The following is a 23,790-nucleotide window of genomic DNA, read 5'->3' as shown; positions in this document are numbered from 1 at the left end:
TGTATTGCAAGGTTTAAAAGTTTAATTTTGTGCAGGTTTCTCTAGACATTGCTTCAGAAGAATTGGAAGCTGTATAAAAAAAAACAGAACAGACAGAAGAATACAAAGATTTGAATTTGGCAAACTGACAACAGTTACAAATGACAGAAAAGAAAACAAAATGACCAAACAGAGGTCAAGGTTACAGCAGTTGTTGGGACATTAGCATTGGAAACTCAACAAGAACAAAGCATTTTGTTAAGCTATGTGTTGAGATTTCAATGTTTGTCTGAAGTTTTAAATGTTTTTTTTATAAAAAAAAAAACAAGAACAAAGCAAACCTGCCATCAAATAAAAGAGCAATTGAGAGAAAAGCAAAAAAGTAAAAACTCTATGCAGAGGTAGAGCTCAGTGCACAAGGAAGGCTATAACACACCCGCCAACAAGTTATCATGGGCCCATATTTCACACCCTACGTTTGACCTGGAATGGGCATTAACATTGACTTTCCATCTCACGTTTTGCCATTACAGGTCTATTACTTCACCTTATCATACATTCTCACCAAAAAAGGTTCCACTCATTGCCTTGTGTATGGAAACTTGGAAAAGTTCTATATGGAACCATTGTATTTATAATTAAGAACCCATAAGACTATTTCTTACATAATCAAGTCACTAAATAACTGAAAAGGTCATAGGCAAAGTTTTTTTTTTTTACCTGGGTTCAAATCCCACCTACTTTACTAAGCATGTTTTGAACTTTTGACTAACATCCAGAAGAACTTAAAAGCGCTAAAAAAGCATGTGTAGGTACGGCTAAGGTACTGATGGAGGAGCACTAGAGGTTGTTTGCAGTTTACCAAGGATTTTATCATGGCTGAGGGGCGTAGTGAGGCACGATGCGCAGTCCAGCCAGGCTGTGTGTTATCCGTCAACTTTACCCAAACAAACACATAGAGGAACAAAACTTAACTGTTAGCTCAATCTCATTGTATCGGTAGATATTCGATAGAAATGTATAATTTCTTAAAGACAGATTTAGCTATAGGTCTGTGAACTTCCAGTGTAAACTGCTTGTCTAGACACTTAGCCTCCCAGCACAGATGGTTTGCGAAGGATGGGGAGCGCTTGTTTTCCTTACAAGCGTCGCCAGAAGGAGCGATGCATAGAAGCCCCTCAGGCCGGGGCTTGTAAGGAACACAAGCGCTCCCCTTCATCGTTCAGCTACAGATATGTTGGATCGCTGTATAAACACATGTGATTGACATAAACTGATCAAAGGAGTATATTGCGTTTTATCACGTCTACTAAACGGAAACCAGCCAATCAGAATCAAGGAATGGGACTAGCCGTTTTAGAATCGAAACTTGACTTAAGCGACTTTGACTTCACTTTCTTTTCACCTAAAGGTTCCAACATAGAAACCTTTTCCAGTTCAGAAACCGTTCTAGCTCCGTACAGAAGCCCATTTTGGTAGGAGTGTTGAAGAGGAAGGCTTACCTGTGGCTTTCAGGAACCCCAGACTTAACTGTATGCACGCACACATAATAAATATAGGAAATACAATCTTTGAACACGTCTAATGGCCTGAACTCACCACAACATCTCCTCAATCTTTCTAAAGACACATTTTTCATCCGTTTTCTTTCTTACTCAAAGCACCATACAATATGACCGATCTCCCTCACAGAGCATCTTCAATGCCTGTGTGTATATATTTATGGGGGGGGGGGGGGGGGTCATTGTGACATCAGTGAAATAAAAGCAGGATGGTCCTTCATTACTTTGGTACAGTTCGGTCCCTTTTTTATACATCAACATTGTATGCAAATCTTAAATATTGTCAAGATCGATCAGTGGTTCTCAAACCTTTTAATTTCAAGGACCTAAAAATTGTGAAAGACTCGCACAACATAAAAACAAAACATAAGGATTAATCCTTAAACAGAGACTAGAAAAACACACTTTTCTTTATTAATACATATGATATGACAGACTGAAATGTTTGTCTTCCCATCACTCATGCACTGTAGCATGTGGTTGAGTATGTAAAAGGAGAAAAGTATTTTTTTCAAGTCTTTGTAAGGAGTCATCCTTATTTATTTTGTGTGTGTGTGTGCACGCGCGCATGTATTTCACCCTTTTAGGTCCTCTTAACTTTTGAGACCACCGCACCAGCAACCAACCTTATAATAAAGACAAAGAAAGGCGCAATAGTCTACCTAGGACAGACCTGTAAGGGTCCATTTGGAACCCCCTCAAGGGTTCCTGGGCCCCACTTTGAGAACCACTGTCATAGATTCTCTTGTACTGTAACTTGACCCAAAAATATAACATGTGACATAAATCATTTTTAACATTGGTGATTGGTTGAATGCACAATACAAGTAGTTTGAATGTAAAAAAAAATAAAAAATACATTGTGGTAATGGAAAATACACTAAGGTCCTATTTGAGCACGTTTTTAGCACTTTTTTTTTGCACCTTTCGCTGTATTATACAAAAATGTACATGGCAAAAAAATGTGTCAATTTTGGCAAGTGTATTGTGTTGTATTCAGATATTTAAAACTTGGTTCAAGTTATTTAAAATCATAGCGTTCGTTACCAAATACGTAGTCATTTTAAAACGAGGCAAATAACTTGAAATGAGGAACATTCACAAAGGGACCATTTTCTTAAAACGTCTTGCTTGATAAACACACTTGCAAAAGTCGACAATTTCAATTGCATTTTCTCGTTGCAACAACCAACCAATGCACAGTATAGTATTTTTAGTGGTTTCTCCAGTCTCCAGATCAATACACAAATTTAAACATACCTATCTCCAGGAAGTACACTAAATACGGATTCTTTATAAATATTCTATGATAACTTTTCTTTTCTTTTTTACAGTGCGACCTGCGAATTCACCGGTGGTATATTTACACTGTACAAATTAAGAGACAATTCGCTAAATCTATGATGCAATCAATCTGTTTTTGTACGTAGCGTTTAAACCTGTGATTCTCAACCTGTAGGCCGGGGACAACTGGTGGGCCTCCAAGGTATTGCAACAAGGCTCCCAAATAATTGGCAAAACACAAAGATTTGAATGATAATGAAACAGTAATATAAAAGAAAAATGTAAAAGAAATGTCGCCACTATAAAACCTTGAAAAAAAAAAAGTTTTCTTTGTGATACCAATAAATAGGAACTTAAAGTAGGCCTATACTATGTTAGTCCCATTGATCCAAGCCGGAACACCATTGACCATTAAAATAAACATGCCCTTAAAATGCACCCACCCATCTCACCATTTAACTTGTGATCAGATGGGTGGGCCGCAAACACTTTCAAGATTTTCTAGTGGGTCCCTGATCCAGAAAAGGTTGCGAACCACTGGTTTAAACGATCGCATAACATTTAGGTCTTCTCTGAAAAAACAAAAAAATAGAATCATGCTTTAGTGGCTTTGTTTTTGAAATGTTATTTGTGCTGTTTTTTTTCTGGGAGATGGAAGAATTATTAAAAAAATATCTAAGAGAGGAAAGAAAATACGTCATAATTTTTTTTTGTTCTATTGTCCTCTAGTAAAAAGCTAAAAATGGACAGAAGTTAATGGTGTTAATGCTAGCTTATCATTACAGGCACCGCAGGTCAGGGCAATGGCAGTGGATATAGTACAACATCTTAATGTTCTTAGGGGTCGTGTTCACCAAGGTGTTTTTTTTTCTCTTTTTCCTGAGCCGCAGCATATGTTTACATTGGGAGTGCCGCAACTTTTTTTTTGGACACGGCCCCTTAATGTCTGAATGCACTTGCTGTAGCAGCCTCTATAGACCAATTATTTGTTTACCAACATTGAGACTGGACGCACAGGTGATTGTTTCATGCAATCAATTCCCAACATATTGTGTCGGTGTGCGCTGGATTCAGTACATTCAACCTCCTCTTGTGTGTTGGCTAGTGAGGCGCGTCCTAGCGAGACCTGACAGAATGGGTTTCATTTGGTGCCGGCCTGCGCGCGCATACTGGTTCTTATCAGTGTGACGTCGTCTGTTAAGGGGTCTATTCACTGACCCATGTCTGCTTACATACACCTCATCACTGAACCATATAGCCTCCTACATACAACATCTCTATAACAAGATTGGGGGGTGGGGGGCATTTAGTAGACACAACAACAACTAAAGACTAAAAGCAAACATGTCAACGTAGAGAGGAATGCTGAATGGTATTTTAGGACTTGAACTTCAAACAACAGCAAAATCTTCAATCAATAACAACAAAAAGCGAGTGTCTCATGCGACAGAAATGATTGCGTCAGAGGAATGTAACTGTATAATAAAAAACTAAGGAATGTGTGTGAAACCTAGTCCAGTGGTTCTCAAACTTTATCATGTCAAGGTAAATGAATATGTAATTAATTTACAAATTAAATGTATTTGGCTGTGGACCCCCCCATCTGAAAATAGCAGATGTAGATAGGGTTAAAGTGGTCAAACTGATTTTGACGCTATATTAAGTCATTTTGCCATGGACCCCCTAGAAACCCCCTTAAGGATCCCTGGGGGTCCCCGGATCCCACTATGAGAACCACTGACCAAGCCAGCCCTTAGATAAGAGGGACATCGCTGAGTCAAACCACACAAGATGCTCAAACCTCACAGGCCCTTTTCTAGTGCAGATATTGGTATCAAGGTCACATTTAGTTAAAAACGGTCTCTTCTTCGCCCAGTACAACTTTACACAATGGCGTCTTCTCTCGTTTGGTCCTCCTGTAATCAAGGTCTTGTTTTTTAGTTTGTTTTTTTACCATCCGTAGACGTTCCCACGTTAGCAGAGTTTCAGAGCCACTGTCTGAACACCAGAAAGCCTAATATCTCCCCCAGCCAAGGGGGGTTTTCCCCTTTAGGCTAGTGGATAAGATGTTTGGCTGTAGTGTCCCCGGGTTCGAATCCCAGGTGTCAGCAGAGTGCAGCAGAGTGGCCTTTGCCTGACGACCAAAACCCTAATATCTCCCCCTGCCAAGGGGCATTAAGAAGTTTGGCTCCCCCTGTCAAGGGGGAATTCCCTTGTGTCCCTCCCTGCACGGGAGACCAGGGTTCGAATCCCGGGCCGGCACACTCAGTTGGGCTCCGCCACAGCGCTCTGTAGCGAAGTTCCACCTATTGTGGCAAGAGTCGTGTGTCTGTGTGCATTTCTGTGTGTTTGTTTGTATGTGTGTGTGTGCATGTGTTTGTGCGCGCACATGTCTGTGCCTTCCAGGCCGACAGCACCAATCCACAGGACTGTGCAGCCACCACGGCCGCACCCCTCAGTCTGTGGTGGGTCAAATGTGTGTTAGGACACTGGTTCTCAACGTCGGGTCTGGGGAACACCAGTGGGGGTCCAAATGGACCCTGACGGTCTGTGACTCTGAGAGCGTACAAATGGAACCAAATGGACCCGTAAGGGTCCATAGTTAAATCATAGTTAAATTAACACAGAGGATTTGACAGTGTAGATTGTGGTCCCAAATATAAATATAAAAAAAGGTTCTATCTGTACACTCTCAGAGTTACAGAGCTGTAAGTGTCCACCTGGACCCCCTGGTGGGCCCCGGGCCAGACGTTGAGACACAGCGTGTTAGGAAATGATGGCGGGAGACCAGCGGACCACGGTCAGGTTGTCTGCACTCACACACCGCTTCTTCATCGATTTCTTCAAGTCCTTGTATTGGTCATCACACAGCCTGGAGATGGCCTGATAAACAAGAAATGGAAAGAACCCAGGTTATTATCCGAGATGGGCAAAAATACATCCAAAAGTATTTTGATACAAATTACAAATACTGGCATTTTTGTTTTAATCACAATACAAATACAAAATACAGGTCTTAGAAATGTATTTGAGATACAAATACATATTTTGTAAATACTGTACATGAAAATACATTTGATAAAAATGTAATTCATAGATTGTTTGTCAGAATTTCTAAGAATAAGAATACGTTTTTCATGGTGTTTGGAAAACACAATGTTTAACTGTGTGTGAGAGCGCAGGCCGAGTGACCTTGTTAAACTAGACAAGAACTACGGCATGAGACTGAATGCACAATCCTACACAGAGCCGCCTCTATGCCTGCACTTCACAGACACCAGGATACTGACCATGATACTGACACCAGGATACTGACCATGCTACTGACACCAGGATACTGACACCAGGATACTGACCATGCTACTGACACCAGGATACTGACCATGATACTGACACCAGGATACTGACCATGATACTGACACCAGGATACTGACCATGATACTGACACCAGGATACTGACCATGATACTGACCATGATACTGACACCAGGATACTGACCATGCTACTGACACCAGGATACTGACCATGATTCTGACACCAGGATACTGACCATGCTACTGACACCAGGATACTGACCATGATACTGACCATGATACTGACACCGGGATAGTAACACCAGGATACTGACACCAGGATGCTATTTATGGATTATGCAGTAATAATTATTTCACCTCTAGTTTGTAGGCCTTGTCTTTGCTGAGCGGCTCCAGAGGGAAGCTGAGGTTGTTGGCCTCGGCCAGGGAGCGCAGGTCAAAGTAGTACTTGGCGTAGACGCTGGAGGGAACGTTGATGTTGAACTGCAGCAGCTCCAGGAACTGACGCTCCAACTCGTTCCTTCAGCAGCAGCAGAGAGAGAGAGAGAGAGAGAGAGAGAGAGCGAGAGAGAGAGAGAAAGAAACAGAACACACCCAGGGATGGCAGGCAGGGGGCCAGGGGAAAATGTTTGGAAGGGAGGAGGGTTACAGAAAAACAGAGTTACAAGATGAGATATCAGGTAAAATCTTGGTAAATCACAAAGTACTTTACAACCTATTAACCACTTTATTTGGTAACCAGACGTTTCGCCCCAAATCCCTTTCGCCCGTGTTTTTGAGCGGAACTTTCGCCCACCCCCAGACGTTTCGCCCAGACATTTCGCCCACCCCCATACTTTTCGCCCAGATATTTCGCCCACCACCAGACTTTTCGCCCAGAGCTTTCACCCACCGTTTGTGTTACCACTGCACTGCAATTATATAATCAATCAGTTGTGCGAGATTCATTATAAATGGCTTTATTTAAGAGGGGAATTTTCAGTCATCCGCGGACTACTTTTTTTCGCCGATAAAGTATAGTTTTGGACCATAACGGAGGCGCGCCGACTCAGCAGACCTTGAGGCTGAGGAGATGCGCCCGAGCGCCTCCAGGCGCGAGTGCCCGCGACGACCAGCCGATGGTCTGCTAGTCAAATCAGCGCCGTCCGAGTTATGTACCGATAGGGACAGAATCGTAAATATTTTTGGTGCGGACTGCGTTTGCCCCACTGACTGCGTCTCACACACACACACGCACACACACACACACACACACACACACACACACACACACACACACACACACACACACAGAGAGAGCTTTTATCTAACCCTCTCTCATTCTCTCACACAAACGGCCAGCTAGCTTCACTATCTATTATTAACTGTAGCGGGCGAAATCTCCGACTTTTTGGGCGAAATGTCTGGGCGAAATATCCAACTTTTTGGGCGAACGTCCGGCCGGGCGAAATGACTGGTATTCCTTTATTTAGCCATTTTCTGATGCACCCTAGCATCCCTATTCTGGGCATGTCATAATAGGTGAACATTCGGTGAAAATAGCCGATCTACAAGCTCAGCGCATCAAGTTTATTCGGTTTAAAGGGAAAAAAGTTTGATGTATGCGCTGTGTGACTAGTGCTGAATGACACGTTGCACTATACTGTAACTCGTGATGTTTTGAGTTGTGAGCATTCATACTGTCTGCGGCAGTAGATTGCCCGCAACACATTTTTGACATGTTGATGTCACTTTGGTCGTGCAAAACATTAAATTGACCTTTAGTCTTGTTTTGATATTTGTATTGGCTGATGCATGGCTGATTAAATATCCCTGTAATCTCTGATATATAGATATAACTGCAAATTGTATCACCTTTAGTCATTTGGACAGAAGTCTGGATTGTATGTGATCTCCGTGATGCATGCTTTCCTGTCCTCTGAAGCCCCCCCCCCCCCCCCCCCCCACACACACACACACACACACCATACTCTTGACAACACAGCAACAGACGACTGGTTCCTTCCCGTCACCTCCGTCCCTCCCCTCCCCTCCTACTAATATCTAACACAATCAGGAATATTATTACAATATCAGTCTCAACGTTTCATTGCATTATCTGCCATTTGTCTTACATGAAAAGGTTTTGGTGTGTTTTGCGACCCCATTTAGAGATGTCATTATATTGCGTTCCAGTTCGTACGTCAGACGGCAGTTAGCGCGGTAGCATTTTGTAGCAGGGATTAACCCATTAAGACCGGGTACACATTTGTGTCATTTTTAGATTTCTTTGGCTATTCAAAAATAGTAGATATACAAGTTCATGGCACGGCACCGAGCTTGTAGATATCTGCTATTTTTCCTGAAATAAAATCTTGCAAATTTGTGCAAATCTTTGAAGATATATAACCTCATTGTGTTTCTGGCGGACAGCAGAGATATACATTTGTACTCAAATCTTTGCTTCTGGGGGTCCCTGGAACAAAATAGGTTGAGATGGGGGGGTCCGCGGACAAATACATATCATTTTGGGGGGGTTGACATGAAACAGTTAGAGAACCACTGATATAGCAACATACGTTTTTTTTTTTGGGGGGGGGGGGGATTTAGAAGACACTTGTAGAATCCCCAGAGGCAAGATTTGAGTAAAACATATTCGCTTTTAATATATATTCAAAGATTTTCACACATTTTCACGATAAAAAAAAAAATGCAGATCTGCCGTGCTATGAGCTTGTATATCTGATTTTTGAATAGCCGAAGCATAAAATAATGTTTTAAGTGGTTACACAGATGCGCTCCCGGTTTGAATGGATTAAGAAGACTGATGATGTTCTCTTGCGAGGTAAATCCCTGCTCATATAATGAGCCTCTGTGCTGTCAAGCATCCATGCGGGAGCAAAGATTAACGGCCTGCAGTGACACTGTCATCGGAGAGAATCTCAGCCACGCGTTTGACTGTCATGACGATGTGAGCGAGACTTGGCGCAGGGCCAGTGGTGGAAAGTAACTGTACATGAATTCATGTACTGTACTCAAAGTACAATTACTTGTGTATCAGTGTATGTCCACCTTGTACTTCTACTCCGCTACATCTCAGATGCAAATAGTGTACTTTTTTTTTTTACACCACTACAATCATTTGACAGACAGCTTTAGTTACTGATTAATTTGCATATTTGCATGTATTATTACAAAACATGCATTGTACTTATGCTCCATTTGATACTTTGGCTATCTGAAAATAGCAGACCTACAAGCTTGTAGATCAGCTATTTTCAAAAACATTTGACAAGTTTTGAAACATTTGAGTAGTTTTACAGTGGTACAGTAAGTACCACAGTAAAATTACTCATAACACACTATTTTTTATATTGTGGTATTGCTACTTTTACTTAAAGTAAAGAAAGAGTATTTCTTTAACCACTGGGGAAGGGGGACAGACAGACAGGCCTGCACACTATGTGCCGTGTGCAGGGGTCAGAGGTCACCGCCGTGGCGACACATCTGAGGTGTCACATTGAGTCTCAGAATACCACGGCTCCATTTCCTGTGGTGTTAGGACGGATGTGGTGGGGGGAGGGGGTATTTTTTTAAAGGGGGGCACTGAGGTGCACTTGGGAAGGGGGGGGGGGGGGGGCAGTTTAATATATTCAAGTGCACATGTTGTTCATTTCATCTTTTTGCATTGCGTGCCCTTCATTCACGCTAGTGAATTCTGCGTGACGGAAGTGACTAAAGTGTCCATTATAATACGCAAATTGCCATTGGTTGGAATCGATGTTGCTAGGCAAGTCTTTCAGGAGTGGACACATGTAAATACATACAGTACATAAATAAGGCGCTGGAACAACTCGGATGATTAGAGCCTTTTTATTTTTGTAGCAGGGAGCAGGAAAAAAAAAGTTTCAATGTCAGATTACTTGATTATCTTGAACTGACGAAGATGTAATCCGACATCGAAACGCTGTCGTTTTTTTTTCTTTTCTTTTTTTTCTGTGCTTTGCACCCTACTATTGAAATAAAAAGCTCCAATCATCCGAGTTGCTCCAGCGCCTTCTTTATTCACTAAAACAACTGTTGACAACATCTGTGTAAAGAGGCTGATGGCACCTGTGTTCAGATCACCTCACCTGAAACCCACTTCTTATATTTTTTTGTACACACGTTTACAACTGTACTACAACTTCACTGGACAAGCTGATGGTACTATATATTTGTTGTATTATACTGTAATGCAACCTCATTGACACAACTATTTACAATTTGAATATGGGGATGCTGAATATACTATTTATTTGTTGCATTATGTTATCTGAATGCAGTTTGAATTATAATACAACAATCAGACGGCTCTGTGATTACACCTTTAGCACATGGTTGCTTTACTCTGCAACCAAATGTTTAACACATTGTGCACTAAATGGATTTTTTTGCCCGCTGGCCGTTTGGCCAGAAAAGCACAATTCTACGACAATAGCCAAAACAGCAAATTACATGGCTGACCAATGCACCATGAGAAGTGTTTTTAGGGTTACATGTCGCCTTTCCGACATGTCGCCTTTCCGACGTTAACGAACCCTATACCTAACCCTAACCCTAACCTTAACCGCACGCGGAAGCCACTAGTCGGAGTGGCGAGATGTCGGAATGGAAGGCGGTTACCGTTTTTAGATTGTTTTCATTAACAAGGCCTCACATGTCTTTAAGCATCATACGTCTGGTTCTAAGGTTCTATGGAACTGCAATAAGGTCGTACAGACTGTGGCATATGTCCCCAAACCAGGTCATAAGCCCAAGCTGTCATGAGTGCATACACTGACTCCTCTCAACTTGCCCTGTCTCAACACCTCTTCAAAAAGGGCTGGCCCCCAGCTGTCCTCAGCATGCAATGACCCTGATTCCCATGAACTCCGGGTGAGTGTAACTAGCAGTGGCGCCTGAGATTCAAGAATAAAGCCCGGCAGATATATCGGTTTGGCTGATATACGTCTGATCTTCTAGATTGGCTGTTTTCGCTACTTTTTCGTGACACTCTAGTACTACGAAGTAGAGCATTCATTTGCTAAATTACAAATTGAAACATGGAAATTCTGCCAGACAGTATGTCATGAATATCATGCCAGAACACATGGGGAGATTCTCTGAGTCTAGAAGAGAGGTTTCTGGTGAATGTAAGGCACAGTCATCTCTAGTATTATGTAAGGCGTGTGTGTGTGTGTGAGTGTGAGTGTGAGTGTGAGTGTGTGTGTGTGTGTGTGTGTGTGTGTGTGTGTGTGTCTGTGTCTTACATGTCCTCCACAGTGATGTCTTTGAGGATTTGACAGTAGTCCACGTTCCACACAGCCTGGTCATCCCAGACCTTGGAGGCCAGAAGGATTGCACCCAGGACGATACGCTTCCAGTTGGCAGGACAGATATCTATCTCTGCATACGTCAGCAACCTCTCCAGGTACACCTGGGGCAAGACAGACAGACAGACAGACAGATCGATCTGGTTTAAATCAGCGGTTCTCAACCTTTTCCAGACCAGGGGGCTTACTCTCTCTTCCTCCATCCCTCCCTCCCTCTTAGTCAAGTTAATTAATTAGATTTGTTTTAAACAAGCAGTCACTGTGTAAAGGTAGCAGGGGGGCGGGGGAGTCTGGTGCAACGCTCAGGTCCTGGACCTGGTGAGACGAAGGAAGGGCCCGGACAGGAGGCCATTCACAGAGCCTTGTCCCTCCACGTGCCAGAGACTGCCCCGGTCCCGGCAGTTAGTTCCGGAGAAGCGGACTGAGGGGCCCTGTCTTTGCCTAAGAGGACTGACCGTGGGTAGCTACTGGGACGTAAGTCAGGGCTTGATCAACCGCGTCTGGGTCACGTGGGCGAGGGTGCATGTTGAGACCCGAAACACCCGTCGACCCCAGGCTACAACACTGATGATACGTCCCAGGTGCATCCACGTGATGTTTTTTATTTATGCGCTCGGTATGCATAGTTGAAGTTTTGGAAAATAGCACTGCTGATTTCATTCTATGGCGTTTGGTGTGGTGCATTTACGACAAAAAACATGATAAATACATGTTTATGTTTTTCAGCTGAGCTATTTTGTGCTAATAACACAAAGTTCATTCGAACATTGGACGTGTCAATCTGTGCGCGAGTGCTGTGGAGATGATTTTCAAAGCGCTGCTCTGTGCAATAAAACACAGTCTGTGTAGACACGGCTCCTAACTTTGTGGCTGTGCCCTAGGTCTGCCTGCGCTGTCGTTCTCTGTATGTGTGTGAAGATAAGTCTTCACAGGAATCAGCGGCTACTGATCCCATAACCTTCCCGTAACCGTAACCATGACGACACAGTCCATAGCCTGTCGCAAGAACCCTGAAAATCCACTGCGTAGTTACAAACACACACTAATAAAGAGCTTACATTTGGGGAAAAGTAAAAACAAGGGGCTTCCTCAATGTCTTCATGTGCTAATGGTCAATGGCCGTGTGCAAGTTCAGATCAATTGCTCAACCAATTGAGGGAGAAAATTTGGATTTGATTCTCTGACTGACTATAGTACAACCATAACAAGACCCTGCTTTACAATGGACTAAATTAGGAACAAAGACATATAAGAGGCTGTGAGAAAGTAGCCTGTGACTATGATTAATACAATACTGTATTGTATGCAAAAGGTCAAATAAATGTCAACTGTATTAGTGTGATGAATGTACAGTATGAACACACCCATCTCACTTCACTAAAATGCCATGCATGACTTTTACTTCAACCTTGGCTGTGCAGACCTTAACATGTTTAATACATTTCCATATAAAAGTAATGTTCAGTTGATGAAATTCTTATTAATAATACATACTTCAGAGAAGAGATTTGTGGCTTACAGACAGTACGAATCAGTGAGTTGTATTAGTTAATATATTGGTTTCTGCCAGACAGCAACTCTACAAGACTTACTGTAGGTATTTGCATTTCACAAGGTAATAACAGCATAACTTCATTCTGGAGTAGGGCTGGGTGATAAGACTTCAGATCAATATTGTGATTATTTCAGCCTCGATTATGATTAATGAACAGTACAGATCTACAAGCTCAGATCGGGTACTTTAACAATTTTTGTTCACCACCATTGTACAATGAAGTAAAATACAGTGGTTAACCAGACTAATTGATTTAGTCTAGTATTTAAAAAAAATAGACTTAAGTGCAGTTCTGAGAGCCAAATGATCAACACTGCAATTATTACAGTGTTATTTTTTTAATTGTAAGTAAAATAATGTGATTAAACAGTAAAGACATGTGGCCATTAGCCAGCCAGTTTCAACAGTTTGCTCCCAATCTATTTTGTTAGAGCAGAGTGGAACGTTTTCTATCTCCCATACACATTCTGTTTGATTGCATAACAGACACAAAAAGTAACACTCTCTCTCTCTCTCTCTCTGATTTATCTATTTTTTTTCATAGATTTCATAGGCGGCTTCATATACTTGTTTGGCAACACTATCATCAGTGTTGTGTAAATTAATCAGAATCAAATTACTATTTGTTTACACATCTTCTCTATTAATATATTAATGTTAATGAGTATATTCAGACATTTAACCACTGGTAAATGTCTTGGTCTAACCCCTGTTGAAGACCCATGCTTTACACTTTACACACACAAAACAAAACCCCCTCATATTTCTCTCAGGACTTAAAAAAATGCTTCTCTCTGCCTGGATGTTCTCAGCACACCTCACCGTCGGCAACGGAATGCAGAGTAGCTTCTCTATGGAGTAAACGCACATGCATCATACGTAATGTAGGCTGATTCTGCTGATGTATTGGTGCCCGAGGCCATGAATCCAGAAAACAACGATACGTAGTGTTAGGTCTCACAGTAAGACTCACTGTACTACCTATACCAGCAGGCAGCAGCAGTGACGGACAAAGTATATACTCAAGTATTCAAAAGTACACATTACGAAGTTAATTTTCTTTATAATATCAAAGCAGGAAAGCATGCAGGCTAACGACTGGAAGTCACTGCTCTATGTGAGCGTGTCAACAGGCTGGACATGGACTTTATAATGTAGATCTTAGATTTTTGCCTATCCTCGACATGTTTCTCTTTGCCGTTTGATTTATTTCTCCCCTTTCTTTTCTCTTCATGAAAACAACAAAGACGATGGAGCTTGCACAAAAACTAGCGTCACCCACTTCTTTACACCTGTAAACCTGTGATGTGACAATAAAGACAAAAAAACAGCACGTGATATGGATAAACAGAGAAGGGGGAGACCGATGAAAGATTGAGAGGGAGAGAAAAGACAGAGGAGGGGGGCGTAATGTGTAAAAACTGGAGTGACACAAAGGTGAGAACAGTCATCCGTGCTCTTTTGAGCACTGGCTCCACTCGTGCAGCGCTGAGTTGGCTAATTGGGCAAAGTCATGCCTGGACGGGCTGTGTGCCAGCGGGGTGTTGCCTGCCAGCCTCGCTCTGTTCTGCTTGCCAACCCCCACCCCTCCCCACCCCCCCACACACACACCACATAACAATGCTACGAATGGCAGATCAAGAATAGACAGAGTACACGCTGGGCTGGATGGGAATACAAAAAACTGTACAAGCTACTGTAGTACGACAGAACACACCAGAGACAGACCCTGTGATGTGCTGTGAATGATGGGATAATGATCTACTTTATATTATAGTCCACTCACTGTATCGATAATGTCATAATACTGACCACTATAATGACATGATACTGACCATGATACTGACAATGATACTGACCATGATACTGACCATGATACTGACAATGATACTGACCATGATACTGACCATGATACTGACATGATACTGACCATGATACTGACCATGATACTGACCATGATACTGACCATGATACTGACCATGATACTGACCATGATACTGACAATGATACTGACCATGATACTGACCATGATACTGACCATGATACTGACAATGATACTGACCATGATACCGACATGATACTGACCATGATACTGACAATGATACCGACATGATACTGACCATGATACTGACAAATAGAAAAAGTGCTCCTCGGAGCACAGGTCTCCGCCAGGTCAGGTAGGTTATTGTGGCCTCCTGGTGGCGCTCTAATAAGCCATTGTGAAAAGGATGCCATTTCATCTTCGGCCTCTGATGGCAATCGGACGCTGCATTCATGATTTGAGGCATTTTGTTCCAAAAAAATGTTTTGCTAAATTAGACCTGCTTGTGGCACTATAAAAGGCCAAAGTGGAAAGGGTGGCATTTCTTCCTCAACGTAGTGCAAAGTTACATCGCAATCGGACGCTGCGTTCATGATTTGCGTCATTTTGTTAAAAATGTGGGGCAGAGGTTCTGAATTGGCATTCAGGGAGTGTGTGTGCACAGTTTCGCTGCGATCATGCCAACGGTGCGGGAGACCAGCTGTTCACAGACGGACGGACACACAGACAGGGAGCAAAACATACTCTCTCGCCATGCCTTTCGGCCTGGCGGAGACAATGATACTGACCATGATACTGTCATGATACTATGGTAGACGGTCACTTTATGTATCCCACAGGGCAAACTCAACAACTGGATGTGGCCACAGCCCCTTTCAGTAAATACAGATAGGGCGGGCGGTTTGGGGGGGGGGGGGGGGGGGGTAATTTCCATTTGACTAAGTCTAGCCTGAGTGATTCATTCATTCCCAGTGTAAAAATTCCCTTCCCCAGTATCTGGGCATGCAGGCGGTAGAGGAGCAGTTCTCCTCTTTATATTGTCCTGTCTAAAGTTAGCCCATAACCACCAACCGACCGCACCACTATTCAATTACCCACGGTATGTCAACCCTGTCTCAGGAGGAGAGCCTGGACATGTGCCGGACGTGTGCTCTGCGTATGTGTGTGTGTGTGTGTGTGTGTGTGTGTGTGTGTGTGTGTGTGTGTATATACTTGTATTACTTTACTTGTGAGGGCCAAATGTTGCCGATGGTATAATCAAATTTGTGAAATAGACATTATAAAAGGAACATTATCCTGGTCCTCAGAAGAAAAATGATTAGAATTTGGCTTTTTATTAGGAAAAGATCCAGGTAGGGGGCAGGGTGGTTAAGTTTAGGGGTTGTGGTTGGAGTTGTGCGTGATTTAAACTTAGTTGCGTGCCAATGTTCTGCACAGACAATTTCAGATCTACAACCCGCAGTGCTATGCACTGTGAGGCAGCGATTACAGTCAAATGTTGATGTCCTCACAAGTATAGTAATACAAATGTGTGTGTGTGTGTGTGTGTGTGTGTGTGTGTGTGTGTGTGAAGCCTGACATATTGTCACCCATAATGTACAGTGTACACGTGCCAGCATGCTTGCACTTGTGCATCTGTCAGAAACCCAGAGTAACTCAATACTGGTTCAGCAGGTCATCCACTCCAGAGTCCATTAGCCCCCTGCTTTCAGCACTGCTCTGCTGAGGCACTCGCGCCCCACACACACACACACACACACACAGACAGAGGTGTCAGCCTGCTGGACACACGGTGGAACTGCACCCACGCTACTGGGCACATGAGGGCAGACATGAGGGATATATGATCTCTGTAGATGAGTGAGGAGACAATATACAGTGAGAGCATGCGAGGATGACTCATTGACTTCATCCATTAAGACCGGGAACACATCTGTGTCATTTTAAGATTTCTTTGGCATTTTTTTTTTTTATCTTGGAAATTTGTGCAAATCTTTGAATATATATATATATATATATATATATATATATATATATATATATATATATATATATATATATATATATGTTTTAAAGCGAACACTTTTAACTCCGATCTGTGCTTCTGGGGGGTACCTCGAACAACATATTTTGAGATGGGGGTCCGTGGCCAAATACATATAATTTTGGGGGTCCTTGACATGGAAAGGTTGGAGCGCCACTGATATAGCAACATATTTAGAAAACATTTTTAGATATTTGGCAGCGGACCCCCAGAAGCAAAGATTTTAGTTACAAATGTTAGCTTTAAAAATATATATATTCAAAGATTTGCACAAATGTTCAAGATTTAAAAGAAAATAGCAGATCTACAAGTTCATAGCACGGCACTCGGTGCCGCACTATGAGCTTGTAAATCTGCTATTTTTGAATAGCCATTGTTAGCCAAAGTATAAAATATGGACAACGTGGTTACACAGATGCGTTCCCAGTGTGAATGGGTTAATATGTATCTCTCTCTCTCTCTCTCCGTCTTGGTCACTCTCCCGCATCCTTACTCACACAAAATATCCTAGAGCTATTAATGTTCCAAGAAGTGTTGCAGTGAATGAGCGAGAGAGAGAGAGCAGCAGAGATATTGACTGTTTTGACTGACTTTGGAACATGAAGGCATTTTGGAGATGAAGCTGTAGCACCACATCATGTATTCATTATTATTTATTTATTCATATTTCCTGAGAATGGAAAGCTTGACGAGGGAGGAAAGGAGAGCAGACAATCAGGAAACAACACTCCCTCCCAGTGGTGGAAAAGTAACTAACTAAGGTACATTTACTCAAGTACTGTACACGCACACACACACACACACACACTTGTCCACACTATGCGTGTTTGCGCGTCCACTCACCAGCGTGACGATGGCACATTCGGCGGTGAGCTGCGCGGCGCTGAACAGCGTTCTGACGAAGCGATAGATCTGCTTCTGCTCCGGATCGTGTTTTTCGTAATCCGGAGGAATCTCCGACTTCTGAGATTTAAAAAATAGAGAAAAATGCAGGTAAAAAAAACACAAAGTGAAAACGCGTTGATATTGAATCCAATATCACCAACGGGTGTAGGCAGAGGAACATATCGTCGCTGTTGGGTGGAAACTTCATATGTCCAATTGTTTTCAGGATTCAAATTCAAAAATAGATAGATACATACTTTATTAATCCCCAAGGAAATGTGTTTTGTTCAACAGCTCCAGTTGCAATACATTCATACAGATTGTCAATAAAAAGAAGCATGATGAACATATAAAATACATCTTGCACCTATAATTGACGGCCAAACTCATGGGGCTACACATGTGTGTGTGCGCGGTCTCCACGCACACACATGGCCCAACTAACTCCACATTTTACCCCAAAATTCCTCAATATTCTGCCTCTGAACCGGCTGCTTCCCATACCGTTACTCTACTTCCATGATGTACAATAAATATGAAACGCATTATGCCCCAATACTATGCAAATCTCTTCCCCAGCGCGAAATTCACTTCCGGGTGCTTATTTTGGTCTGACATAACTGATAACTGATATAGGCAGCTCCATATATGGAGATGTCTGACACTATCTGACATCACCATAATGACAGGGGCACAGCCATCACGGTCCCATATTTGGGCATAACTGATATAGGCAGCTCCATATATGGAGATGTCTGACACTATCTGACATCACCATAATGACAGGGGCACAGCCATCACTATAAAGGACCTGGATGCCCTGGCCAATGCCAGTGTCCTCAGCGACGCTACCAATGCCACACACGTCCACGTGTTGTTGCCTTGCAACTCTACTGCACGTAGCCCCTACCCCCTCTACTGCACGTAGCCCCTACCCCCGCAGAGCACACAGAACGACACAGAGACAACAGGAAACTTTACTACGCAGTACACAGAACGACACAGAGACAACAGGAAACTTTACTACACAGTACCCACAACTTCGCACGCAGCCATGGGACCACGCAAAAAAGCTATGCTGGGCAAACGCACACGCAATGCCACTCGCCAGCGTGTGGCTCGCGCAAATGCAGCCGCAAACGCTCTTCAATGTCACAAATACTCTCAACCACAAACTGCATACCACAACATCCCGGCTAATTCCTTTTTGCCCACACACAACTGTCTCCACTTCTCAGCTAACCGCAGTGACAGCAACCGCGCCAGCAGAAGGACAACTCGCTCCTTACAGACGCCCCCCGCCAAAAGTAAGTGCTTTGATTTACCCCATAATCCCTCCAATGCATTCTATCACCCAATCTCTCACATTCCTTTTCCTTACATCTACACAGAATATTACAATTACTATGTTACGCACACATTTCACAACTGCCTAATCATGCATGCTGTCCATCTCTCTCTTCGCAGAACGCCGCTATGAGGACCATCAATACACAACACACTCTCATCCATCACAAAGGACAAAACCAAAGGATAAACACTTCAGAAGAGCGTGGACACAGCCACAACAACTCACAGAAATAGTTGCCTTTCCCACACCTGCAATGGATTGTATCTGCACTTCATGCAAGGCCGTCATGTTCCCCTGGGAAACATCAAAACTTTCAAAAGATCCTGTCCCACTCAAAACCTTCAGTGCCTGTTGCCATTACGGAACAATCCAACTACAGCCATTCAAGGACCCCCCTCCTGCACTTCAAGCTCTGTTTGACAGGACCTCTCCAGAATCCCAACAATTCATGGCCAACATCCGACAGTACAATGGCTTAGTGTCTATGGCTTCTAAGAATGTCACCGGTAAAATCATTGCATTCAAAGGAATGGTGGTACTGCAGATGATGGACAAAATCATTGAGTGTGAGATTGCAGCTGGCACAAACAGGGGTGAAAAAATCTTCCTCCCAAGGATACCTCACTATGACAGAGATGAGGAGCTTCCCTTCACCTTCATCAGACGACAGTTCCCTATCCGCTTAGCTTTCTCTGTTACCATCAATAAGGGGCAGGGGCAAGAGAACGAACGAGTTGGCATCTACTTGCCTCAACCTGTGTTCGCTCATGGCCAACTCTACACAGCCTTCTCCAGGGGAAAGAGAGCCAGCGCCGTCAAAGTTTTCATTGTGAACAATGATGAGGGAATTACTGACAACGTTGTTTATCCCGAACTCTTTTATTAATCCAAACATGCTCATTCAAACACTTTGCATGTGCTGCTACTCCCTGATTGCATAGTGACAAATGACCTTCATTCTTCAACATAATTGCCATTGCCTTTGTTTGTATTCTCCCCCCAATGCAACATACTGTACACCTGCTCCTGATTAATGCTTCACTGTTAATGTTATTCTGGATGTCATTTCATTTCACTGCTATTTTGCCTTTCTCACATTTACATGTTGCCACCAACACTGTCCGACATCACACCATGCCAATAAACCATGCTATCTAACAAACAATGCAATCTCATTTCAATCAACAACAACCCGCCTACATTCATACCCAATACTTCTCTTGCCTCAATCACATTACTCAACACTACTACTTCCTTGCACACTACATGTACACACCTACACAGTGCGACGTCGCGCGGACGCTAGATGTGAGGGCCGCGCAGCGGCCCGAACTTCTAGTTACATCAATGGGAATAGAATGCAGTAAAAAACTATAAGTTATAAGAAGTTAAAAATCCTAGGTAAAAAAAAAAACACAGTTATAGAAAAACACTAATAATAAAAATAATAATTTTAGTTGGCCAAACCCCCCCAGTGCTTCATTGTACAGCCACCCTTGGGGTGAAGGAGTTCCCAAATCTGTCCGTAACAGTTCAGTGATAGAAGCCTATCACTGAATGTGCTCTTCTGTGTGTAAAGTGCTGTGTGCTGTGGGTGGCTGACATCATCCAGAATGGATAATGCCTTAGCCAAAGTCCTCTTCTCTGCCATTGACACCACAGAGTCAAGCTCAGTCCCAGTCCCTATCACCTAGCCTAATCAGTCTGTCAAAAGTAGCAGATCTACAAGGTCAAAACGCGTCGTTTCGAGACGCATTTCGACACGCGTTTCGAGCTTGTGGATCTGCTACTTCTTTTAATGCTTGTGTGACGCTATAGTATGGTCAAGTAGTGCGTTAATTTACGAAAAAACGCAAAAAGTTAGAATATGCGGTAACAAAGCGGTAACCTCTGTCTACTGTCTAAGCTCATATCAGAACACGTCGCGTTCTGAGCTTATAGATCAGCCATTTCTGAGACTTTTGTGTGAGACTAGTGTAGTATGAATAAAAAACATAAAACATTGAAATATGGCGATACGAGGTGTTTGCCGGACAGCAACAATATTTTTTTGTATACATGAATGATGTTTTTGCAGTATGGGGGTAGAATGTACAGGGTTTCAGGGTAAATTATCTTCACACAGACTGTACTTACCGTGAGCGGGTGGAGTTTCTCGTCAAATATGTCTAATACCATTCTGCTCTCCACTTCTCTGGAAGGAGAGAAAACATAAACATTATAGATCATTGGTTCTCAAAGTGGGGTCCCAGGGGTCCTGGGGGGGCAGCAGGTGTAATATGGGATCGGCATCGGACGCAAAAATGTGTCATGGGTGGACTCTATTGAAAACAAACGGCAGTGATGTCAATCGCTCTGTAAAACAGAAGTCTCAGAGGCACTGACCGCTCAATAAGCAATTTAGTGGCATTTCTCTGTGTGTCAACCAGCTGCCAAGCACAGAATCTATATAGATTACAGCAGTGGTTCTCAAACGTTTTTATGTCAAGGACCCCCAAATTGAAAAATGTACAGTATTTGGCTGCGGATCTCCAACTGAAAATATGTTGTGCTAGGGATCCCGATAAGAGAAGATTTGTGAAGAATTTTAGCCAATTCTGTTTACCCCCTTTTCTCCCAATTTAGTCGTTATGCCAATGAATTCGTCCCACTTTATGCCACAGCTGTTGTACCCTACTGGCTCACCTGCCAGTGAGGAGCCCGAGAGGACGTAGTGCCTCCACCCTACTCCCCGCTGACAGACACCACCCTGACAGTACATGCAGTGACAAATATCACCCTCCCCGCCTGGCTATTGCCTCCCCCGAACATGGGCCAATTGTGTTGCTATGTAGACACACTCGACAAGCTGGCTGCCCTCAGACGCGGTCAGGAACTTCACCCCTGCACCAATTGAACGCCCTGTTTTAACTGTCACTCATTTTTCTGGGGGACCACCACCCTGGAACCCCTCAGGTACCCTTAGGGGTCCCCGGACCCCATTTTGGGAACCAGTGGATAGAGACACACAGCTATAAAGCTTTAAATAAAGTACAGTACTTGTGTCAGCTTTTGTTCTGTCGATATCTTGAAGATGGATCTTTTTCTTTTGCCAAACTGACACCACAAATTAGTATCTTTGTTTTGCAGAGTGCATCTTCCTTTGCGGTGTCTGCTCCGTACAATTTATCTGTTCCGAATACAGTCAGTGACCCATTATGCTTCCAAAACTATCTGCATATGTTTTGACGCAATCTTTGTAGAACAGGGAGTTTTATTCTTTCCAGTGGAAAGGCTAATTTGTCTATTTTTTGCTGATCCAATGTCCTTATCAAACTTACTAAAACATTGTGCATCAGTCCAGGCTCTAATCTCTCACATTGTCAACAGTCCACAGCAGCCTGGAAAAAATAACTCTTTAGTTCGAGATGTCACGGGTCAGAATCTCACAGTATCTAAAGAGCGTGGCATTTGAACGGAGCGGGGGTGGACGGGGCAACCGGCTGCCATTTTCAGCCAGCTTGGCCGTCACTTTTGTCTTCAAAAGGTTGTTCTTTAATGCGAAACGGACTGGCACGATGTAGGTGCTCGTGCGAGGCGAGACCTCTGAATGGAACGTGATAATGTTCTTTGAGTTTGCACAGCGGTTCAGTTTTACCACTTTAAACCAATTTTATACTCGGTTATTTGAAAATAAGCTACAAGCTCACAACACGCTCACGTGTTGTGAGCCTGTAGATCGGCTATTTTCAAAGAAATCTTGTAACATTTTAACCACACAAATCTTGTATGGGGGTACCTGGCACACAAGGCAAACACTATTTTCAGATGGGGCCAAATACATTCATTTGGGCGTACTTGACATGAAAAAATTTAATAAAAAAAAATGTCAAGTTTGTTTCATGTTTAAAATGTTTTATTAATTGTGATCTGACATGTTTTTGTTAAACTATACTAACCTAAAAGATTGAGAACTACTAAGTTAGCAGACTGACGGAAGGTTACTGTATGAGAAAAAACACCATTCTCACCTGTTCTTTATGTGGTAGTATATAGCCAGAGATACGCTGTGAAGGCAAACAGAAGGCGTAAAAATGCATGCGGTAAAAAAAAAACATTTAAAGTTGTGGAGACTAGGTTTCTGCCCGACAGCGATGATATAATATTTATAAGCAGTGGCACACTGGAAAACAACTGTGCTTATGATTTACCATTTGATGGTGTACTTGAGGTTGGGCTGACTGACGGTGCTCTCATCCAGGAAGATGGTCGAACACGAGCTGTATTTCCTCCTCACTGGGCCGGGATGGTGCTAGAAAACAAACAGTTATGTCATCCTCTCTTTCTGTCATACAGTGATGCCTGCAGTTAATGTGCAACAGCCTCATCTTGTTCAAATTGACTATAGATCTGCACTGCCTTCCATTCTGTAATTACACATCTGTCCAGGTCCTCAGAAAAATGTCATAGAAAATGTAAGAACTTCCCGACTTCCCATTGTATTATCTTGATAAATACTCTTCCCTGTCAACCTCTGCATAATGTGTTGATCACATGTTTCTAAATGATGATTACAGAGAATACACACACTCCATCCCTAATCACTCCCTCCAGGAACTGGTTAAGCCACAAGCTTACATTAATGTTTACATTTTATATATCCCCACTTAATCTGCACAAAA

The 23,790-nt window shown here is 42.8% G+C and overlaps 1 protein-coding gene across 1 annotated transcript in view; it reads right to left on the bottom strand.

Moving 5' to 3' along the window:
• Window positions 1–23,790, bottom strand: part of ccny (cyclin Y) — a 76,395-nt gene continuing 52,605 nt past the window's right edge. The window contains exons 5-11 of the mRNA XM_084048973.1: window positions 23,320–23,420; window positions 23,140–23,175; window positions 21,266–21,323; window positions 17,737–17,856; window positions 11,410–11,576; window positions 6,497–6,659; window positions 1–5,708 (exon numbers count right to left, since the gene is read on the bottom strand). Coding sequence (XP_083905099.1) covers window positions 5,592–5,708; window positions 6,497–6,659; window positions 11,410–11,576; window positions 17,737–17,856; window positions 21,266–21,323; window positions 23,140–23,175; window positions 23,320–23,420 — 762 coding nt within the window. The 3' untranslated portion in view covers window positions 1–5,591. The remainder of the gene's footprint in view (window positions 5,709–6,496; window positions 6,660–11,409; window positions 11,577–17,736; window positions 17,857–21,265; window positions 21,324–23,139; window positions 23,176–23,319; window positions 23,421–23,790) is intronic.

The sequence above is a fragment of the Gymnoscopelus microlampas genome (assembly GCF_963454915.1).
Source record: "Gymnoscopelus microlampas genome assembly, chromosome: 22".
Taxonomy (NCBI): Eukaryota; Metazoa; Chordata; class Actinopteri; order Myctophiformes; family Myctophidae; genus Gymnoscopelus; species Gymnoscopelus microlampas.
Note: the sequence above shows the minus strand (reverse complement) of the source record. Positions and strands in the feature narration are given on the sequence as shown.